We start from the raw sequence: 21,911 nt of genomic DNA, 5'->3' as shown, positions 1-21,911 counted from the left end.
CTACAGTCTCATTCAATTCTTGTTGTTTTAGACAGCTTCATTCTCTATTTCCTTTTCCTCCATTTACAACTTGCAAGGTCAACACGTATCAGCCTTTGGTTGCACAGTGATAGATTGTTGACTTTATAATGGCTATGATGATAAGACAACACTTTTCATGTGATGTACCGTGCTTCTGCCTTGGATAAAATGCATCTCTTAAGGGTAAATGGTTTTCACTGATATGCCTTTCAGCTACTTGGTGAGTCCCTGAAGAGTTTATATAGTATTATCAGTCACATTCACACATTCAAAAACACTCACATGTCAATGATGATGCCTGCAATGCAGGGTGTTGAATTTATCACTTGGTATTGATTTGGGATTCAGTGTCAAACAATATTTGGAGCTGAAACACTTTGGAAACATTGGAAACACTCAGCTGGCAGCACAGACCCTGACATGTTCAGCACATGTTCAGCACAGCAGTAGCTGGATAGGTCTTATTAGTCCAATACCAACTGTGTCCTGCAGAGCTTTCCCTCATCAGGCTAATGAGTACAGCCAAGTAATGATAGATCAATGATTACAGATGATTAGTGTTTTCCTGTGCTGGCTGTGACTTCAGTCTCCGTAAGTAGATGCAAACTTGAAGTCAATCCCAGAAGGAAAGACAGCTAAATGATGGAGGTCTGCGGTACAGCAGCTGGAGCTGTGGATTTACTGGCTTGGAGGGTCGTCTCAAGCCTTTGTCAGGTCCTCTGGCTCTCTGAGGACAACTGACTCATTAACAGCCATGTGGATTCACTCTTGTTAAAGGGCCCTAATGGATAGATTTATCTCATTACATTTGGCACTTCATTAGAGACATACTGTCGGACAAAAGGCACGTCTGCCTGCAGAACGGCGGACACATTCACACATGTATGATGTCCTTGTAATTTTCATCAAAGCAATGCAATGACTTAGACTAATGGTGTCAGGAAGTGCAAGCAATACAAAAAAGAAAATACAAAGCATTAACAAGGTAATTCTATTTGTAGAAATCTCAGGGTGTCTAAGCACTTGTCATGTTTGGGGCTTGTTGGGTTAGTCTGTTTTTGTGAATTCCAGGATGTTATTAGCAGCATTCACACTTCCACAAATGGATCAGACAGTCTACATGGAAAGTACGTCTCAGTCTGCCTACAAACTCACTCAAATTCAAATTCAAAAATTAAATCCTATCAGAGTCTTAATGCAGCTCATCATGAAAACAGCTCTAAAAAGACCAAACACAGGATGTAATTGCTTCTAAAAATGCTGTGTCCTCACACTTTATTCATTTATTTGCAGAATATAGGAATTCCTGCTGCTTTTTTGGCTCCATCGTACAATTTATAGAGTATTTGGGCAGATTATATGTCACGGCAGCTGTTGTCATGGTGTCGTCATGATTAAAGCTTCAGTCCCACTTTGATAAACAAGCTAAAATAATTCACTGAGATTTCATCTTGCAAATATTTTCCTAAATACTTTATGGACGTGTCACTTTTTTCAACCACCACAGTTACACATGCTACAGATGCTGTGGAATCAGAAGATGAGGCAGGGGAGGCATTACATAGGTAGGCGTGTGCACTGGAGCTGCGGATGTGCAGGGCTCAAGTGTTTGTAACGGCACGAGAGGGAAAAGAGAGGGGATTATCAAAATTGGGGTGAGGGGATACTGGGGGGGGGGTGGGTGGGGGGGGTTCTCTAGGAACTGTGGGTATCGGTGTCAAAATTGCATGGGAATGCATCCAAAAATTGTTGAGCAATTTCAGTGGGACCAAGAGTAGTGGACTGAATGAATAAGCAGCAGGCATTGCTGCAACCACAGTGGGCCAAATTTTTTTTTATGTGGAAACATCAATTATATCTGCTAATTAAGGTTTTGGCTCTGCACATATGTCATGTCTGGGCTTACCTGCAGGAGCTTAATCTTAATGGAGACACAATTGTATAAGGCTGTGTTGGTCTTTATGTCCACTTCACTACTCTAAGACATTTCTCTATTATTGCAGTTGCCAAGGAAATAAATTAAAGCAACTACAGTATTATTCAACTGAAATCTAATTAATTAGAATAAGTCACGCATGTAGTTTTTCATTATTCCCCGTTGGACTCCTTTTCACAGCCCCGGGACGGCGTACAAATGACTTAAATCATCTTCTTTCTGTTGGTATCAGCAATTCACAGCCAGGCAGGGTGGCCTTCTCATTGCACCTGTTTTGTGGTTAAACAAAAGCAAGTGAGCAAGAAAATCCTGCTGGTGCCTTCAAAGACCAGGACTTTGCTCACTACCTTGATCAATAGCGGGTAAAAGCAGTACGTTCCTGGCCAGCTTCGCAAAGTGAGATGCTCTTTATTATCATCACTGAAGAAGCTACACTCACAACCATGAACGCAGATAAAAGAAAAACAAATAAAACTTCAGATCATCCACTTTGAAGATGCAGTCATTTTTCAGTCATTATCTGATTGGTTATTGACATCTCAGCCAGTAATCTGTAAAAGGTTTGTTTTATAATGACTTTCTAATCATGTCTAATCATCACAGATAAAGTGGAGTGATTGTGGGGCTTTCATGATTCAAATTGAACGGTTTCTTAAGTCAACAATGAAGCAGTTAAAAATACGTCAGTACAGTTGGATCCTCATCAACCTGTCTGCGAGACTATAATAAAGTTTTGTGTGGCAAAGGTAACTATGCTCTTGAATATTTTGGCTGTATTCAATTACAACATTTCTTACAAATATCACAATAACACATATTATTACAAATTTGATTAAAAACTGTTTTAGCAAGAAAATCACGCTGTATTTTGAGTGGAACTACGAATGTTTAATTGATCACTGGTGGTATATACATTTTTAAGGTACTTAAGTATCTGAATTAACTATGTTCATCCAATAAACAAAGTCAGATTTTGTGTACAAAGCACTGGATTCAGTTTGTACCAGAACTGTCTGGAACAAAGTTATGAAGTCCTCTGATATGATCAGAAGGGTTTCTCATATTAAATAAGTCTTGTCTAATGTCACTTTACCACAGTTAATGTATCCATATCTCACAAATGTTAATATTGTCTGGGCTGCCTCAAATCCTTCTGGACTAAATCAAGTAATTCTCAGACAAAAATGATTTCTAAGAATGGTCTCATTATCACAGCTTAAAACACTTTGTATGTTTAGTACTGTTTCAGTGCATTTGTGTTGTTTTCGAATGTGATTTGAGGTGTTTGATGAAAGGCTCATGTGGGGAAAAAATTCTGAGAATCTAAATATTGACCTTCACCAGAAGTGTTGTTTGCTTCATATACATAACATCATATTTCTGACTGTGTTTACTTGGTAAGTTACCCATTTTTATTCGAAACACGACAGGAGAATAACATTTTAATACAATAAGCTTGTCATTAAAAAGAAGTTCATGAAAGGCGGAGCTGACAATATTGTTACGTATCAAGTCTCACTGTGAGGGAAATTATTTTAAAAGTGATGGGGGACAAATTAATAATTGTATGTTGTGGGAATCAAAAGGTGTCAAGAGATGTCTGTAATGTGTGCTTGTGTCTCTGTGAACTGACAGATGCACTTAAAGTAATTCAGTGTTCATTGTGCTTGAGTGTTGGCTGCCATATTTGTCAATATTGTGTGTAGAAAGAGACATCTCCACTAGTACTCAAGTTTTTCAAATAGATTTAAAACACTTCAGATCCCTCACTCTAACTACTACACCTACAATCCAGTTTCATACTGTGGATCCTGTACTGTTTTAATGTCTTATTGTAAAAAAAAAAAAAAGACAAAAAAAGTGAACAATTTTTTATGGAGTTCTTTATATTTCACATCTTGCATCTCTAAAAAGTTGAATTATCACTCAAAGGCAAAGGATGCATTAAAAACATACCCCAGGCAAATGGACATAATCATTAATACACATTAATTAGCCGGTGTTATTATTAAATAATTGCAACCCGCAGCTATTTGTGCCTCTGCTCCCATGGTTTTAGCAAAAGCATCTCAATGAATTTAACAAATATTTCTCACATACACAAACTTTACTAAACACACCTTCAGTGCAAGAAAAACAAAACGCAAAAAGAAGCGAACAGTTGTAAAGAAAAGAAATGAAACAAATATTAAATGGTTGTTTAAAGTATAAATCAAAACGTCTTGCTGCATGTCTCTTTGGAAATTGACTAAAATTAGACAAAATCTTAGAAAGTTGTATCATATTCAAGTTAGGTTTCTGTTTCCCACTCAATTTTCATAGGTCTACTAGGTACCTTTCATTTTAATGAAATAACATTAATATGGATGAAACAAAAAAGAAGCTCAATTCACATCGTAACTACTTCAAATTTAGAGCCATACAATCCTGCATGTGCCATCAGGACATTACAGCATCATGGGGTCAGTTTAGGATGTGGTGTCCTTGGGTTTATCCTTTTTCAAAAAACAATGTTGAAACCTGCTCTGATAATTGTCTCCATCCATCACGTTTTACATTGATGTGATACTTTTCAGAAACGCAAGAGATCAAAGCGATATAAATGTTTGGGGTTTTTTAATCCATAAAAGAGGACCTCCTCTCATAGATCTATTTTCATTCAAACCGAAGTGATGCATCACTGTCATAAAGAAGTCTGTGTGTGTGGTGAATGTCCAAGTGGCTGCGTGGGGACTCTGCTAGAGATCTGCAGTCGTCTGCCTGACAGCCGACACATTGTGACACGCAGCACTGACACTGATGGATGGGAGACACTGAATGACGGACTGCCATCTCACTGATAAAAACATTTCACCGTTCCACTATTGTGTTCTGTCTGAGTCCCCAGTGTGTTTCAGGAACCCCTGTGAAAACTCAGCTGCTGTGTCTGACTGGCGTGATGATCAGCGGGGCTGAGTTTTTGCCGCCGTCATTAGCGCAGGGGCTGAAGAACGGAAAGAGCTTCTCAGTGAAGTTGTATCCGGTGAAGGAGAAGATGAGCGCCTTGGCGTCCACATTATAAAAAGAGACTTGGCCACCGTCGTAGTCAACAAACACCCCGACCTTTTGAGGTATCTCTCTTATGTCAAGGTATACCGCAGGGCCTGCATTGGCCGTGAACTCACTTCCCTTTCTCAGCCAGATCGTCCAGTAGCCATTCCTCGGACTCAGTCTTATGTCACCTTTTCTGTTGATGGACTCATTTGCAACCCCTAAGTCCCACTGTGTTTTGTCTTTGACCTGAACTTCATAGTAGAATTTCCCAGAGGAGAAACCTTCCTTTCCCAGGACGTTAAGGACCAGGTCAAACCTCTCCGGTTTGTTCGGGGAAGGCTTCATCCGGTTCACATGTGCGACTTGCTTCCTGTCTTCAGAGATTTTGAGACTGGGGTTTGCTGTGTCCACATCCAGCGTCACATCCACGGCATGTCGCTGCTTTTCTTTGAAGCTGGGATCACACAGCATGCTTATTTCCCTCGTGATTGTTGTCTGTAGCTTCTCCATGGCCCCCTGAATTGTATATTGATCAGTGTTGAGCGCTACATCAGACCAATCCTTCTCCGCCGGTGAATTGATGGTAAAAGACGGGAAATTCTCCAGGAACGTGAAGGGATCATTACTCAGCGAAACTGCCATAAGCTGCATCTTTTTCTGCTTTATTACCATAATTTCTCCCTCCAGTTCATTAATGATGACTCCTGCCTCTGTCTCACTTTTTTTCTTCTTCACTTCAATTACCTCTGTCAGTTCAAAGAGGCTTTTCCTAATGTAGTCCACCAAAGCAGCCATCACATGTTGGCTGCATGACAGTGCCTGCTCTGCATTATTCCTGCTCGCCCCCACTGAGTTTTGAATCTCAAGTATTTTCTGCTGATGTGCCTGGATCAACTGATCTGTGTCTTTTCTTCCTAATTCCAGCTGGGTTTTCCTCATTTCAGCCTCCTCCTCGAGAGACACTGTTTTGTGGGTCTTGTGCTCACTTTCTTTGCAGCGGTCACATAGGAGCATTCGATCCACTCTGCAGAAAAGAGCCAGAGGTTCGTCGTGGTTTTTGCAAATCCTGCCTTCCAGGTTTTCGGCTGCTGGGATGAGCTTGTGTTTCTTCAAGGCGGAAATCCTCCGATGAGGCTCCAGATGAGTTTCACAGTAGGACATAAAACACACCAGGCAGGACTTTATGGCTGTTAGTTTAGCTCCCGTGCAAAGGTCACAGAGCACATTTCCATTTCCTGATTCTTCGGGGGTATACAGACATGTTTGTCCAACTGTTTTCTTGAATTTTGCTGCCATTTCAGCAATAAAAACATTAACTCTCATCATTGGTTTGGGATAAAAGTCCTGGTTGCACAGTGGGCATTTGAAAATAGTTTGAGTGTCCCAGTAGTTTGTGATACACTCGAGACAGAAGTTGTGCCCACAGGGAATTGTTACGGGCTGAGTGAACACGGCCAGGCAGATGGAACACAGGAAATTCTGCTCAGCCATTAGACTTGTGGCAGAAGCCATGTCTAGAATATGGAGGGAGATATAACAGTTTTAGGACAACACACAGGCCATGTAAGTCATTTTTGTCACAGTTTTAACTTATTTTACAAAAATAATACAGCTTTACCTTTTGACGTAGAAGTAAAACTGTCGGAGGTCTGAAGAAAGGCTGAAAATGTGTCTTGCTGTTTTAGTTTCTCTTTCATTGTCACAGTCGCCTCCCACTTCCTCATTTAGCCGGAGACAGTTAACCCATTCCTGCCTCTGTTCAACCAACATTTGTAGTTGCCCTTCTGGATGCTTGAATGTTTCATGTCTCCACAGGGTTTCTCTGAGGTGTACATCAGTCATGTAATGCTTGATTTGTTGCACCCAGTATTCCCACATTTATGTCCTCTCTTTTTTTATGCTGCGTATCGTTCACCAATCACATGAATGATCTGAGACAGTATGCCATGACTGATTCAGATGAGTTTGTGTACATCCAAGTGTGTGCATTTGCATTAGACACAACTGTCTGGCTGTAATGTAATGGACTGTAAATGCACTTATCCAGTAATTACCCCCTTGGAGGAAACAAAGCTTTTGAACAAAATCCGTTCAGTGTGTCCTTGAAGAGCTTTGCCATAGCTGACAGACTCCATGTTGTTGTTAAGGCGTTTGTATATTAGCAGCAGCATGTATGATTGAAAATGTTTGTCCTGATTAATGTGGGTTTACCTGCAGAATAAGCCATACAAGAATGTAGGTGTCTGAAAATAAGGTGAATAAAAAATAATAGGAATGAGAGTGTGATGAATACATTGTTCTTAACCTTTCAGTGACATGAAATAATTAGTTTTCCTCCTGTGTTCCTCCTGTTAGAGATGTCAGTTAACTATGTGTGTGTAGGCGTTTGCAGTATGCGTCATTTCTCACTATCGCTGCACTCCGTTATGCAACAGTTGTGTATTTGCTTTGGTCTTTACTGTAGAAATATGAGTAGTAACTGCAGGCTTTAATTAATTCAATGACTGAAGATACTGAAGCATAATGTAAAAGAAGCAAGATTCTAAATGTACATTTATTTTATATGAATATATTCTTGTCCCAACATGTGAATATGTAAACACATACAGTTTATGTGGTTGGACAAACAGCCGGCCACTGAAAATGTTCAGCCACTTCTGATCAGAGCTCTTTTGCGTCACGTCTTACATAAAACTCCACTCAAACTTATAGCTCACCTTCATGCCCTGGCTACCATAAAACATTCAAACGACATTTGGATCAGATGGGGATTCCCTTTGATCCCGTGTGAAGCTCCAAAAAATGAGCCTTTCTTCTCTACTGCGTGATCCAACGATAGGTTCATCGAAGGATGAGAGGCAGTCAGTCTTTCCTCACCCATCTTTCTTTCTTCTGCTGGGTCCTTCCCTCTCTTATTCAGCGCTGCTTTCTTTCCCCCTTTCATCCCAGTTCTCCAACACATCAGGCTCAAACCTTGAATACATGAATAGGAGATAAGAGGAGCTCAAAGAAGTAGAGGACACCGACCTCCCTCTATTAGAATCGAATGCCTCCTGTTAGGTGTCTGCTCACTTTTAGACTGTGTAAATCCAGAATAAAGCCTGGTCTCCAAAGCAAGACTTATACCTCAGAGAGGAGTGTAACATGAGCTAAATGTTGGACTGCCGGCTAACTGGTGTGATTACACTGTGTTTCATAATCAACAAAACTGCATTACATGGAATAATTAAACCAAGATTATATCTGTAATCTCATGGGGGTGTAGCTGTAGAGCTGGAGGTGAGAGTTCTGGCATCAAACCTGCAGGGAAAGAACACGACATATCGCTGAAAACAATGGATCTGAAATCTACCGTCTGACATCAGCTTAAAAATAAAGTCTTGGTTTCGTCAAACACTACTCAAGTTTGTTTCCAATGTGCTAAAATGTAGTTGCAGAAGAAAGTGAAGCAGTTTTTGCAGCAGAGATTGATGGTGTTTCTGTAAGAGTACACTAGAAAAGTCCTTCAATACTACTTCATACACTGAAGGTTTTAAGTGCTGCTGAGGTGCAACTTTCCAAGTTAGGCCCTGACACACGACAGCATTTCACACACACACACACACACACACACACACACACACACACACACACACACACACACACACACACACACACACACACACACACACACACACACACACACACACACACACACACACACACACACACGCAGTGAACAATACACTCCAAATATCACCAGTTGGAGTAGATGTACATTTATATCCACAGACGACCAAGTTGGATTGTTATTATGGTGAATGTCAACTATAAAACTAAAGCGTTTTAGAAACGTTGCATCTTCAGTCACAACATTGTTGATGTGCTAATTGGCACCCGATAGTTTTCTGTTTTCACTTGGAAATGTTGGGTCAACAGGGCCTGGAGCACTGTTGACATTGGGAGTGAGGGCAGGGTATATCCTCTCAGCAGTCCGTGAGAGAACTCACACGAAAACGCAGAATCATCATTCATTTAATTTAATTTATTTGTTTATTTGGACAGGACAGTGCATATTAATGAACAAGCCATCTTTTAACGAGGTTACTGTAAACATGTAGTCTGACATAGTTCAAGTGATTTTCTCTTTTTTTATATATGTATATATTTTCAAGTGAATGATTGTCTTAATGATCAGAAGTTTGGTAGTTGATCAGCCATATCTTGTACTGTTTTTCAAAACCGACAAAGGTGGAGCTTTCTCGGATAACTGGAGATATAGAATTTCGGTTTCTGCAACCTTTAACAGATAAGCCATTCTGGGTAAAGGAGGACCTTCTAAATGTAATTTGACAATCCTCCCTGGTGGTTGACCTGGTATTAGTAAGACTTTTTTCTTTTTTTTTATAAAATCCCCCCCCCCCGGTGCAGTGGGGTCATGCATGGATTTCACTGTTTCCTCTACATTCATTTAATAGTGGCGTGCCGCCATTCCTAATTCCTTTCGTCTTTTTTTTTTTCTTTTTCTTGAATTGATGCAAATACACCACCGCCGCAGGTCTCCATTTTCGCAGCAGAGTCCTGCACTTTGTCGGGTAATTGCAAGCATGTGCAGCATGCGCAGCACGAGCAGCGCGAGCAGCACGCGCAGCACGCGCAGCACGCGCGCAGGCAGTATTTTAGCTGCTGAAGCCAAAATACTGCCTGCAAGGTGGTTCTATAGGATTTATAGGAGGGTGTTTTTCTTACCTTTCATCATAGTTTGCCTCAGAATGTTTCATTAAAATTGTCTGAGATTGTAGTCATTTCCAGTAGTAATTGTGTGATCTTGCAAAAGTACAGACAATTTCATCATGTGCACTGTGCGCCACAAAGCAAAACTATAAAGTGTAAATTTCAAGGTTATTATAGCAATATTTTACCAGTCCAGCCTGCTCAAGATGAAACTGGACTGTATGTGGCTCCTGAAGTCAAATTTCATTTGGTATTTATTTTGTATACCTCTTTGTATATATTACATACATGTATGTATATTGTATGCATCTTTATATTTGTTCAGTTATGTGCTTTTAAATAAGTATGTTTCTTCCATAATATATTATTTCATGTTTGGCACCTTCAATATCAACTGGTCCTACATTTTATCACATCACAAAAGTGAAGTACAGATCAACCGCCCCCACCCCCCGGATGCTGAAAACATCCTACAAGAAATACTGGATTTATATATTAGGCAGGCACTTTTAAATAATTAAAAATTCTTAAAGCTGAGGAGTTGATATTTAATTAATACTGCCTCCTGCAGTCTGATTATTCTGTAATGTTCTTCACAGGTTTTTCGTTGAACATCATACAAACAGTTTTTTAGATGTTGAGCATCAGACAGTCCAATTTTAGCCAATCTTGAATCTTGGACAAGGCCTTCGAGAGGTTTGAGAGGTCGTCTGCATACATCAGCACATTTAGTCCGGGACAAATATTTGGGAGGTCATTAATATATAATGAAAATAATAGGGGACCTAGGATGGATCCCCTGAGGTACTCCAGTGTGACAGCAGAGGTAGGAAGATTTGACATCATCAATCGATACCCATTCAAACCATTCAATGGCGTCTGCAGAGAAATTAAAATGTCATCTTTGTCAATAGGATTTGATGGTTTATAGTGTCAAACGCCTTCTAAGATCTAAGAATACGGCTCCTACATAGAGGTCCTTGTCCAGTAAAGTCTTAACCTCTTCATTAAAAAAACAGTTTGCTGTCTCTGTCGAATGGTTAGCTCAGAAGCCAAATTGCATTGGCTGTAATGGGATGGGGTGCTTCCTTTGTCAAGATGTCTGATAAGTTGATTTGCTATCCATTTTTCAGCAACCTTGGAGATTACTGTGAGGATGCTGATTCAGACTTTAAAGGGGACATATCATGCTAAATCCACTTTTTTTAGCCCTTAAATGCATTTTGTTGTATATTTAGAGTGTTTAGAAGTACAGAAAAGTTCAAAGTAGTCTCTTCAGGTGCTCCGTTGATATCTTTATATTCTGTTTTGGTCATATTTTGCGATCGGTTTCGATTTTTCTATTCTCTATTACGTTTTTTGAACAATGACGTCACAGTATTCGCAGCGGAACTGCCAAATTAGGACATCGACACTTCGAGCAATCCGCCATTTTTGTTTCTCGCTGCGATTTTGTAGTCCAACCGAAGTTACGAGAGGATAAGTCGAAATGTTCGGTTGTTGGATGCAGTAACCCACAAGCTTCGTTACACCGTCTCCCAGCATCAGAACCTTTTCGAAGTGCCTGGTTGAGTTTTATTTTTCACAGAAATGTACCCACATCTGTGGGTAAGGTCATTTTTGTGTGCGCGAATCACTTCAAGGACGACTGCTTCAGCAACCTCTGCCAGTATAAAGAAGGATTTGCCGAAAGACTTCATCTGATTGAGCGGTCAGTTCCTTCTATCTATGGAGACGACGAACAGAGCACTTCGGTAAGCTGTATATAACGCTAAAAAGTGTGATGATAAGACGTCCCTGTCATTGTTTTGTTAGCATTAGCAGTTGCACCGTCTTCATATGTTAGCGCTGTGTGCTCGTTTTAGATTAGAATGTAACTTCTGTGTTAAATAGTCGTTGTAATACAGGCAGTATTGTAGTAGTGGGCATGGATGGAGAAGTTAGTGTAAATATAGTAACACACCATTGCGTTACATCCATATGAAGACGTTGTTCTGAAGGTGCATCATCGTCATTTTCATCTCGCTCCGCCGGGTCCGACTCTGGCTCCAACATGTATGGCTGGATGGACAAATCTTCCGTTGTTGACATTTTGTAAATAAAGTGTGAATATAAGTTTCTGCGCCGCTAGATAATTGTATCTGTTCTATCAAACTACAAAGATGGCCGAACAGGGTGGAGTTGAACCGAGTGTCACCTCTGCAACCTGGAGAGGAGGCGGGGTATGAAGTGTCTCATTTGCATTTGAAGAGACCGCCCCAAAACGAGTTGCTCTCAGAAGCACATCAGAAAAGGGGTTGAATAGGGGCCTGTGGAGCTCTAATAATGAAGAATTCAGACCCAAGCATTGCAGTTCCGCTTTATATAGACCACAACTGTATGATTTATATGTAAAAAGGAAGGATTTAAAAGCATGATATGTCTCCTTTAACTTTATCATAATATGCACATTTCTGGATGGTAAAGTCATGTCAAGTCACCTTTATTCAACAGCTGTGGCTGAAGCCAATGTGCTTCACAATAAAAGACCAAATAAAAAAAATAAATAAATAAATTACAATAGAAGAGTAAAAACAGTGAAATACAGTAAAACAAACAATAAGATTGGCAACAATAAAACAAGGCACAGAGTCTCAAACATAGTCAATGAATAAAAATGGGTCTTAAGATTAGTCTTGAAAGTGGACAGTGAGGGGGATTGTCTGACGGGCAGTGGTAGCTCATTCCACAACAGAGGGGCTGCAACAGAAAAGGCCCTATCCCTTCTGAGCTTTAGTTTGGACCTCGGTACCTCCAGAAGAAGCTGATCAGCTGACCGGATGCACCGAGCAGCGGTGTAGGGGTGGAGCAGGTCAGAGAAGTAGGACGGGGCAAGGCCATTCAGAGATTTAAAAACAAATAAAAGAATCTTAAAACGAATTCTAAAATGAACAGGCAGCCAGTGGAGAGAAGCCAGAATGGGCGTTATGTGCTCCCTCTTGCTCCAGTTAGAAGGCGGGCTGCAGCATTCTGAACTAACTGGAGACGTGCAAGGGAGGACTGTCTGACACCAAAATAAAGTACGTGACAGTAATCCAGCCGGGATGTAATAAAAGCATGGATTACTGTTTCAAAGTGCTGCTGTGCCTGAATAGTCTTCACCTTTGCAAGCCTTCTGAGGTGGAAGAACCTGGACTTAACCACTGCCCTAATCTGAGAGTCCAATTTAAAATCACTGTCCATTCTAAAGCCAGGTCGGGAAGAGGGGGTTCACAGGAGCCACTGGGCCCAACACCATCACCTCAGTTTTGTTTTCATTAAAACTTAGAAAGTTAAAAGCCATCCACGCTTTAATATCATCAAGGCATGACAGAAGAGGTGACATTGAGGAGGTATCTTTCTTATTAAGCGGGACATAAATCTGGCTGTTGTCCACATAACAGTGAAAAGAGATGCCGTGTCTCCTGAGCACAGAGCCCAGTGGCAGAAGGCACAGGGAAAAAAGCAGGGGCCCTAAAATTGAACCCTGTGGAACCCCATATGTGAGAGGAGCAGGGGAGGATTCAGAGCCAGCAAGGCTAACACATGGTTCTGTCTGCGAGATAGGACCTAAACCAGTCCACATGCCCACCATGGTGTGAGAAAGTCCCCAGAAAACTCACACAGGCACAGGCAGGCACACTCCATATTGAGACGGAATAGCAACAGAGTGAACCTGGACCATCTAGCTGTTTAATAAAACCTTAGTTTCATCAAGATCTCTGTGGAGACACTCTCATGTCTAAATAATGCCACAGATCCGTTCCATGCATATGTGTTAATGCTCTTAAGCTGACAGAATAGGTGGGAGATTAATAAAACTTACCAGATTTCTGTCTGTAGGCTGCATGTATGGCTGCCTTGCTCTATAGCATTGAGAAGGAGGAGGCGTACACACAGTTACCTCCATCACTCTACTTTGTTTACTGCTCGGTCAGAGCAAAGGGTTGTATTATTTCCAACCCCCAGACACAACACTTCTGGAGGGAAGATAAATAATTAGTCATAAGATGAGTTTCTCCCTTCATCCATCAGCCTGGGGAACATGGCTGCCATAGGACAAAAGCTGAAGCCAAATGAGAGTTCTCTCCCTCCAGTGTCTCTGTTCCGCACACACTCCAGCTTCACATTTCCCTCCTTGATAGGACAACTTTGAAAAGTTCAAAAGGCAGCGAGACAACTCAATCTTTGTCAACACGCCTGTGGATTAAAAGCTGTTTTTTTGGGGCTTTTCCCCCCTTGCTCCTCTCTATAAAAGCGCTGCTTTTAGTCTCGGGAAGAGAGACAGGAGATCCTACTTTACATTTTAATCAAAATTTTCCCGGTGAAGTAGAAACACTGAACCTGAGATCCGAGTCAAGTCACTCAAAGTACATCTTGTTTGAGGAAGTTCAAGCCATTAAAATCTCAGACTGAAATATGACATCTTTATTTTTTTCCTGGAACATTTCCCGTCTACTTTTCTTCTCACTTGGCAGTGCAGTGGAAGATTTCAGGGTTTGTAAAGTCCTATAAGGATGTGGAAGATTGAGAAATTTTATGAAGTTTATTAAGGAACATATTACGACCAAAACAGAAGATGAATACTGAAATCCCATCTGACTGACTCCAGAGGAGAAGCCCACTGGAATATATTGTCAGGGGAGCTTGCCTTTTTTTAGTATGTCAGTGTTAGAAACTTCTTTAAGGGCTGAACGTTCCCTGAATCGTATCGGGGCTCTCCTGCAGTGTAATCAGAATGGATGTTTTTCCTGAACTGAGCGGTGCCCGGAGATTTACTGGATCAGCATTTGAAAATGTAGACGCTGTTAAGCAATTTTATCTATGTTCCTATTCATTAACCATGTGCCTACTCTAGGGATTTACACCCCTGTCAGAGATAGCCTGCAAACACCAGAGGAGTCAGTTCCTCTGATCGGTTGCATGTCCTGTTAAATTATTCAATTGTACCATTTACAGGAACCGGTGTCCAAAAATTTGTCATGAGGTGAATGATTGAAGTTTTATTGAAGTAAATATCCCTGATGTTACAGGGGTCAAACTACATTTCACCTTGCAACTGAAGCCTGTAAACCAGGGGTGTCCAACGCTGGTCCTCGAGGGCCCCTGTCCTGCATGTTTTAGCTCTCGTCCCGTTTGCAACACACCTGATTGCAATGAGGGGCTCGTTATTGGGCTTTTTCACAACCTTGGTGGTGACATCATTAGATTCAGGTGTGCTGAAGTAGGGAGGAACTAAAACATGCAGGACAGGGGCCCTCAAGGACCGAGGATGTGTACCCCTGCTCTAAACAGATGTATTCCTTTCTATACCAAGAGCATCGTGATTGTATTTTGTAACTTAATCACTCAAAACATTGGGGTTTTTTTTTAAGAGATTTCTTCACCCGAGAATGCTTTTGTTTTGGAGGTCATACAAGTGCAATAAACTAATGTTGACTGAAAAAAAAAAATTAAGGATCTTCTACATTTATTCGGGGCTTCTTTGCTCTGTATATTGCCATCGCAACCCCATGGATACTATGCAGGAAAGAAGATGGATGAACAAATGGATTTATTCAGACAGAAGAATCACATGTGAGTTATCATCAATTAGTTTTTTCTTGAGAGTAAACAAAATATTTGGTCTGAATGTCCACATAATAATATAACAATATTTTGTGAGTAGTGTTAGGAGTTGAAACCCGCGCTCTCTCTCATCAAAGACATGAATAATAAACACACACACACACACACACATATATATATATATATATATATATATATATATATATATATATATATATTTGTGTGTGTATGGATTCATTTTTGATAGGAATCGGCAGACTTTTTTTGTTTTCCAAAGCATTTACTACATTTAGGTACAATGAAAACATACCAAAGCCCACATCCTCCAATTTGTGGTCTTTAGCAGTGTTATAGTCTCTTGATTTATGGTCCCCTTTACACGACAACAAAACCTTCTACTCTTTTGTGGGTCAGTTTTCACGACACCTGTGCCACTGCAACTGTGACTTTTGGCATACTAACTACATTGTAGTCAGTGTGTCTGCTGCAGCAGTGTAAAGGCATATTTTTTCTTTAACAGACAAGGTGTTGTCACTTGAAATGTTGTTGTGTGAACAGGGCCTAATGGCTATAACATTTTTTCATGTTGTTTAAGTAAAATTACACCTTAATAGTCATTTCCCCCCCCAAAAAAGCTGTGCCGTTGGCATATTGATGTACATCAAAGATGCAACAAATGTTTTCCGTTTTCACTTGAAAACGTGGTGTAATCTGAGCCTAATTTGGTCTCACATATAATGTGTGTGTGTGTGTGTGTGTGTGCGTGCGTGCGTGCGTGCGTGCGTGCGTGTGTGGGGGTGTTCCTCCGTGTGTGCAACCTATCCAGGTGTATCCATGCTTTGTCCAGTCTTAGCTGGGTGTTGCTCCAGTCCCCTGTGATGCTAAAATAGATCCGAAGGACGACTCTCTCTACTGATGTCCTCTAATGCTTGAGGTAGAATTATTTTCTTTTACAAGTTGATAGAAAATCAAGTCTCCCCTCTAGTGAAATTGGCAGACTATTATGTCGACTCTTATCTTAATGGCCCGCTGTGTGATGCAGACATAAAATGTTTCATCTTCTTCTTCTTTTTTTGAAACAAATGGCACATATGGCCAATTCTAAACCTCTTCTTGATCTGCACAGGCAGAAAAGCTCAGATAGCAAGTATTTACATTTGCCAATATTGATGATATGCAAATCATCTGATTCACTCAGTTCCACCACATACGTTTTATTTGTGAGATATTTGCTCTTACCTTTACCAGCCCGTTCTCTCCGTCTCATTGTGCAGCTTGTGAAGTTCTCTTTCTGTCCATGCATGCCTCCTTTTTTCAGTCACTTTGCACCGCTTCAGCCACATTTAATGACTCAAAGCTGGAGCCTTTTCTTGACTGTCACAGAGGGGCTTTTAACAAGGTCCTTCGCTGCTTTGGCTCTTTCCTCCTCATTTCGCCAGGCTGCCACCACTTTCCCCTCTTTCCGCCTGTAATTCTGCCTTTCTCAGAGGGTAAATTGTACAGGTGTCTGGATAAAGTAGAAGACAGCTGGGAGGTGGTTGGAACCTTTTTTCTTTTTTTAGACAGACCCTGTAAATATCTCACCCACATCTAGATCATTTAATAAAGACATATGAGATTGATTTTTCATCATAAATATCATTAAACTAATTTAAGATAAATCTGTAAATGGGAAGAGAGTAAAGGAAAAATTTACTCAATTTTCAAATTATATTTCAGGGTTTCTGGTGTGAAAAGTATTTTTGTTCCATTTAATGTTTCTGGTTGTTTTCAAGTGCATCTGTGTATTTCAAGAGGCTCTTAGGCCACGTTTACACGTAGCCAGGTATTTAAAAAAATGTAAAAGAATATTTCTCTGCATTTGGGTCTTGCGTTTACACATACAGCAGCTACGAGTCTCCTCAAACGATGATTTCTGAAAACTCTGGCCACAGTGGAGATTTAGGCCATGTTTACACGTACCTGGATTTTTGAAAAAAGTGGGATATTTCTCTGTGTTTAGGCCGCACATTTACACATAAACGCAGCTACGACTCATCACAAATGAGGATTCCTGAAAAGTCCAGCCACAGTGGAAATCTGGATAAACTCTGTGTCTCCGGTTGCATCTAAAGGAGGGTAGGTGGATAATTACCTCATAATTCGTGACATGAGTTCTTTTCAAGGATCCTGATTGGCTATTATGGCTTCATGCTTCTCGTTACAATGCCCCCTACAGGTTTGGCTGCTCATAGCTTTTTTTGTAAACGAAGTGGGGGACTATCCGTTTTTGGAAAAACCAGAGGATGTGTAAATGTGGCCTTAAACACTGGAGAGCAACAAACACAGATGAGAAACAACAGTTATAGGTCCTTTGTAGCATCTTATTTCCTCTATATATGACTTAATGAAACAAACTCTGACCTCAACTCCAACTACTGTAAACCCTTTCGACCAAAACCTAAATCAAATTTTACTTTATTAGTGAAAAAATATGTATTTCTAAAAATATGCCAACTGATTTTTATAGGGGTGTGCTTTCTATATGATTAAATAAAACTGTGTTTCACACTGTTTTGATATGATGGTCCAAATTACCTACTTAACATTTTCAGTGAAACCAATAAAAATCAATTCCATAGATGCAATAAAGAAAAATTAAAAGCAGAAGGTATTTTTTACATGTAAAAGAAGCTCCAAACATACATATTGTTGTCATTAACCATCATCTTGTTGGTGTATCAGCAGAGCTTAATTGTTTTATGAGTGATATCACAAATCTACATTACCCATATTTCAAAACACAACTATTTTATGAGATTGTGATGGTGAAGTCACATTTAGCGCATTAAAAACATCACCACAGGGTAGAACATACTCCTGTATCCCTCTGTTAACTTTCAGCAGCACAGTGACTTCTTGCTCAAAAGTGATGCTCTTCATTCCAGTTCAACAACATGCACCAGTCTGACAAACAGTATATTCTCAACCACAAAAAAACAACAACAAAACATTAACAAGACAAATTAAATCATCCTGGACCACTCTCTCCCACAGTCGGCTCACTGTACCTTTTCTCTGCACATTATGAACAGGGATGAAAAGGGTGTTCTCCTTAATACTCGAGCCTAATGAGCTGTGTAACTTCTACTTAAAATTTACTGGCTGAGACTGAACGGCTCCTCCTCTCTGCACTGAAAGTACCTTTGGAACACGAAGTCTACTCATATTTGAGGTGGGAGCGAATGATGCCTCAGAGCGTTGATTATAAAATAAATGACTTTGTAAATAGAGGAAGTTGTCTTGGGTATGTATTTTTTAGTACAACAGCCTGGAAAATAATTACTTCTGACATGAGCCTTGTGGACATTTATTAGTCTTTCAAAAATAAAAAAAACAAACTGTAAAAGTGTATACACTCTCAGTTGTATTTCTTTAGGTTACAGCTTTCTAAACATTGATGTAGTTTCAAAAAATAAGCCCGTCAATCAAAAAATATGTAATTAAAAATGTGTTATTCCTCTCAGTGTTGTCAATATTTCAATTATATACATAAGTGCAGTTCAGTTAGTTTAATTTGTGAAAGTGTATATGTTTGTATTTCTTTATGGATGAATAAATGGAAGAGCAATGTCCTTGGGTTTATATTAGTATTCACGACGAACAAGGAAATTACAGCCAACTAAATCACCTCAGGCTCCCAGCATTTCAATTATAGACAGTATAAAAGAGTTATTGATCCATAGCACAGGAGACACACAGAGAAACCGAAGCTGAAAGATATTTAAATAATCATTCGTCACACTTTCATAAGGTTTCGCTGATCTCGCGCTGTCTTTACTTTTCTTTTCTTTTTTTAGGGGGGGAGAAATTACTCTGTATGCATTGGTGTGGGAATATGAAATAGTCATGTGCGGTTTCTCTGGTAATCCATATTGTTTGACGTTGCTCTCCCCTCCAAAAAAATCTTTGGTGGTTTCTGGTGTTCCATCATCTTTAAGATGCGCTAAAGAACAGGAAGCAGCCACAGCTTACGTTCTCTCACTGTTACAGTTGACCGTGATAAATGTGAGAACGTCTCAGTTCACACCTAAACCACGCAGCCACCACACAGCCTCCACACCTCTCCCCTTCCCTGCCTTCAGCTTGGCTCTCAATTGGCTCAGCGGTGGGATTTGATGTGTTCAGCTGCCCATGCAGCACAGAAGCTCCAGAGGTCAACTAGCATCTTCCAGATGTCTGGAGAGACTCGGTTTTTCATTCAAAAGATATTGAATGGGCCTACTGAGAATAGGCCCAAGGGCACAAAGGGCCATTGGGTAGTCTGTGTGTGTGTGTGTGTGTGTGTGTGTGTGTGTGTGTGTGTGTGTGTGTGTGTGTGTGTGTGTGTGTGTGTGTGTGTGTGTGTGTGTGTGTGTGTGTGTGTGTGTGTGTGTGTGTGTGTGTGTGTGTGTGTTGGGGGGGAAATCAAACCCTACATAGTGTGTATTTGGGGTTTAGCCAATCCCAATCAAGGCAGTGCCTCCCTTTGACTCCTCCCACAATTAGGCAGCTCTGCTCTGGCACATGGCACCACGAGAGTGGCATGTGTGGGCAGAGCCAGTCCAGCTCACACAGACACAGCAGATTCTGAATGCAGCTCCTATGATCCAAGATTCAAATGGAGGAAAATCAAAGAAAAGCTGGATTTTGATCAACTTTGTGGACCAATGAGAGCCATGTGAAATTGTTGAAAAGCAGCATAACGGAAGATCTTCAAAACAATGCCGTTAGCATGCCAGGCCACGAGTTGATGCTGTTGTTTGTTTCTGTATTAAAATCACACACACATACCAGCAGGAAACAACCCACTATAAACATTAACAGTGGTGAGTACACAGACATTCACATGGACAGACGACCAAGTTGGATTGGTATTATTAGTGAACACCGAAAGAAATACAGTCATTAAGCTTTGGATCGAAGAAAATGGAGTCCATAGAGAAACTCATGCAAACATGGAGAGAACCTCCAAACTCCATTCAGAAAGGCCCCAACTGGACTTAAAACATGGTTTTTGTGCTAACCAGTTCCAAAACATGCAAAATGAGACAGATAAACAAAAGTAATACTTGTGTATTTATCTGTTGTATTTGAGTCCTTTCTTTCACAAAAGTGAGGTTCAAGTTTCTAAATTTCTGTACCAGGTGTCCGATTGTCTCACCATTCATCCATATCTTGTTTCTACTTCCACAGCTTTTTTCTTCTTCTCTGTTTTGGTCTTTCTCCTCACTCCATCTCCAATCCTCCCCCTGCGCCTTCTGTCTCCCCTCGGTGTCTCTTGTAACGACAGACGGTCCTTGTGAAAGATGGGGGAGATCACAGAGGATTTCTATCTATCTGACCCCGGCGTGCCCTTCATCGTTCTCTCACAGCTTGATCTATCACACACAAGTGCTTTTTATTGTTGTTTGGCAGCAGGGCTCAGCCAAGCTCTCCACTTTTTACTTTCCGCCCAGCTCATTATCTGTTGGTAATAAGCCAACAACATACCTGCATTTCCTCAGTCCTTTAGCTTTATTGTATGTATATAAAGCCACACTTAACCTCAGTGCACATATTTTCTTAAAAATATCCTGCTGCCTATATTCTCCGATGATGAAGTAAAAGATTTTAATGAGCTATTTTCATCTGGCACCACAAGCCTCTACCTTCTTTTAAAAAAAATTAACTGTCAGTTCCTAAATAGCTTCCACCACACAAAACAGCAGCACATCACTGAAGCTGTAACTTAATGTTTTGGAAGTCTGCTGGATTTAATTCAAAGACTCTCAACTCTTCTTTGATGCTTATTTTAGCTGCATCTATCACTGTCTCTCCTTGACCCTCTGGAGCAAAAGATATTCACTGTGCGGGTAAAATGTTATCATCCGCTTGACAAACTTTTCAATGTGAAAGAATTAACTTCTTCCCAAGCAAACAGTACAGGGCCCCTTGCTCTGGGTTTTGTCCTGAATCTTTATGTCTTGTGATCGTTTCCCATTTTAGCTTACTATGTTTTTGTAGGGGGACTCTTACTATTTCTCACAATCCAATCAAACCAAGACAGACTTTTTTTTGTAAACTGACCTGAGACATTATGACTTTGACATGAAACACCATCGCTCATTGCTTGTTGTCCTGCCTATAACGGATGGGCAGTGTTAACTCTGTACCGTTCTCTTTGGCTGATCTTATACAGCAACTTGGTTGTGACAACAAGTCTTTTCTCTTTGAAGTTGTCAGCTAATATATAATATATCGTAAGGGCTGCAGGGTATTGTTGCTGTGCGTGTATCAACACAGCAGACACTTTGTTAACAGCCTTTTAACAATCCCCCCGCTCCTGTTCATGGTTTCTTTTCCCCTCTAGGTCAGTGTATAATAAGGAAAGACTGTTTATTTAATCACAACTCACTTCAACAAATGATTAGACTCTTAAGTCTGAAACTGATGTAGTGTTGACTAACAGCCTATCATCTGGCTTCCAACGCTTTATCTCATGTGTTACAAATCAAGTTTCTGTAATTGTTGAAAGAGAACTTAAAAACAAAGATGCATGAACATCTGTGAGAATGTCAGACGATGTTCGTCAATCATCTGCTGCTGGAGGACAAAGCTTCAC

General features: G+C 40.5%; 1 protein-coding gene across 1 annotated transcript; it reads right to left on the bottom strand.

The window, feature by feature from the left end:
• Positions 1–3,349: 3,349 nt before the first annotated feature.
• On the bottom strand, positions 3,350–6,704 carry LOC308110575 (E3 ubiquitin-protein ligase TRIM21-like). The gene is made up of 2 exons (XM_080464958.1): positions 6,609–6,704; positions 3,350–6,504 (listed from the first exon to the last, which is right to left on the bottom strand). The coding sequence occupies exons 1-2, from the start codon at positions 6,685–6,687 to the stop codon at positions 4,871–4,873; spliced, it is 1,713 nt and encodes a 570-aa protein (XP_080321084.1). The 5' UTR covers positions 6,688–6,704; the 3' UTR covers positions 3,350–4,870.
• Between the last annotated feature and the right edge of the window lie 15,207 nt (positions 6,705–21,911).

This window comes from Lipophrys pholis (assembly GCF_963383615.2).
Source record: "Lipophrys pholis genome assembly, chromosome: 6".
NCBI lineage: Eukaryota > Metazoa > Chordata > Actinopteri > Blenniiformes > Blenniidae > Lipophrys > Lipophrys pholis.
Note: the sequence above shows the minus strand (reverse complement) of the source record. Positions and strands in the feature narration are given on the sequence as shown.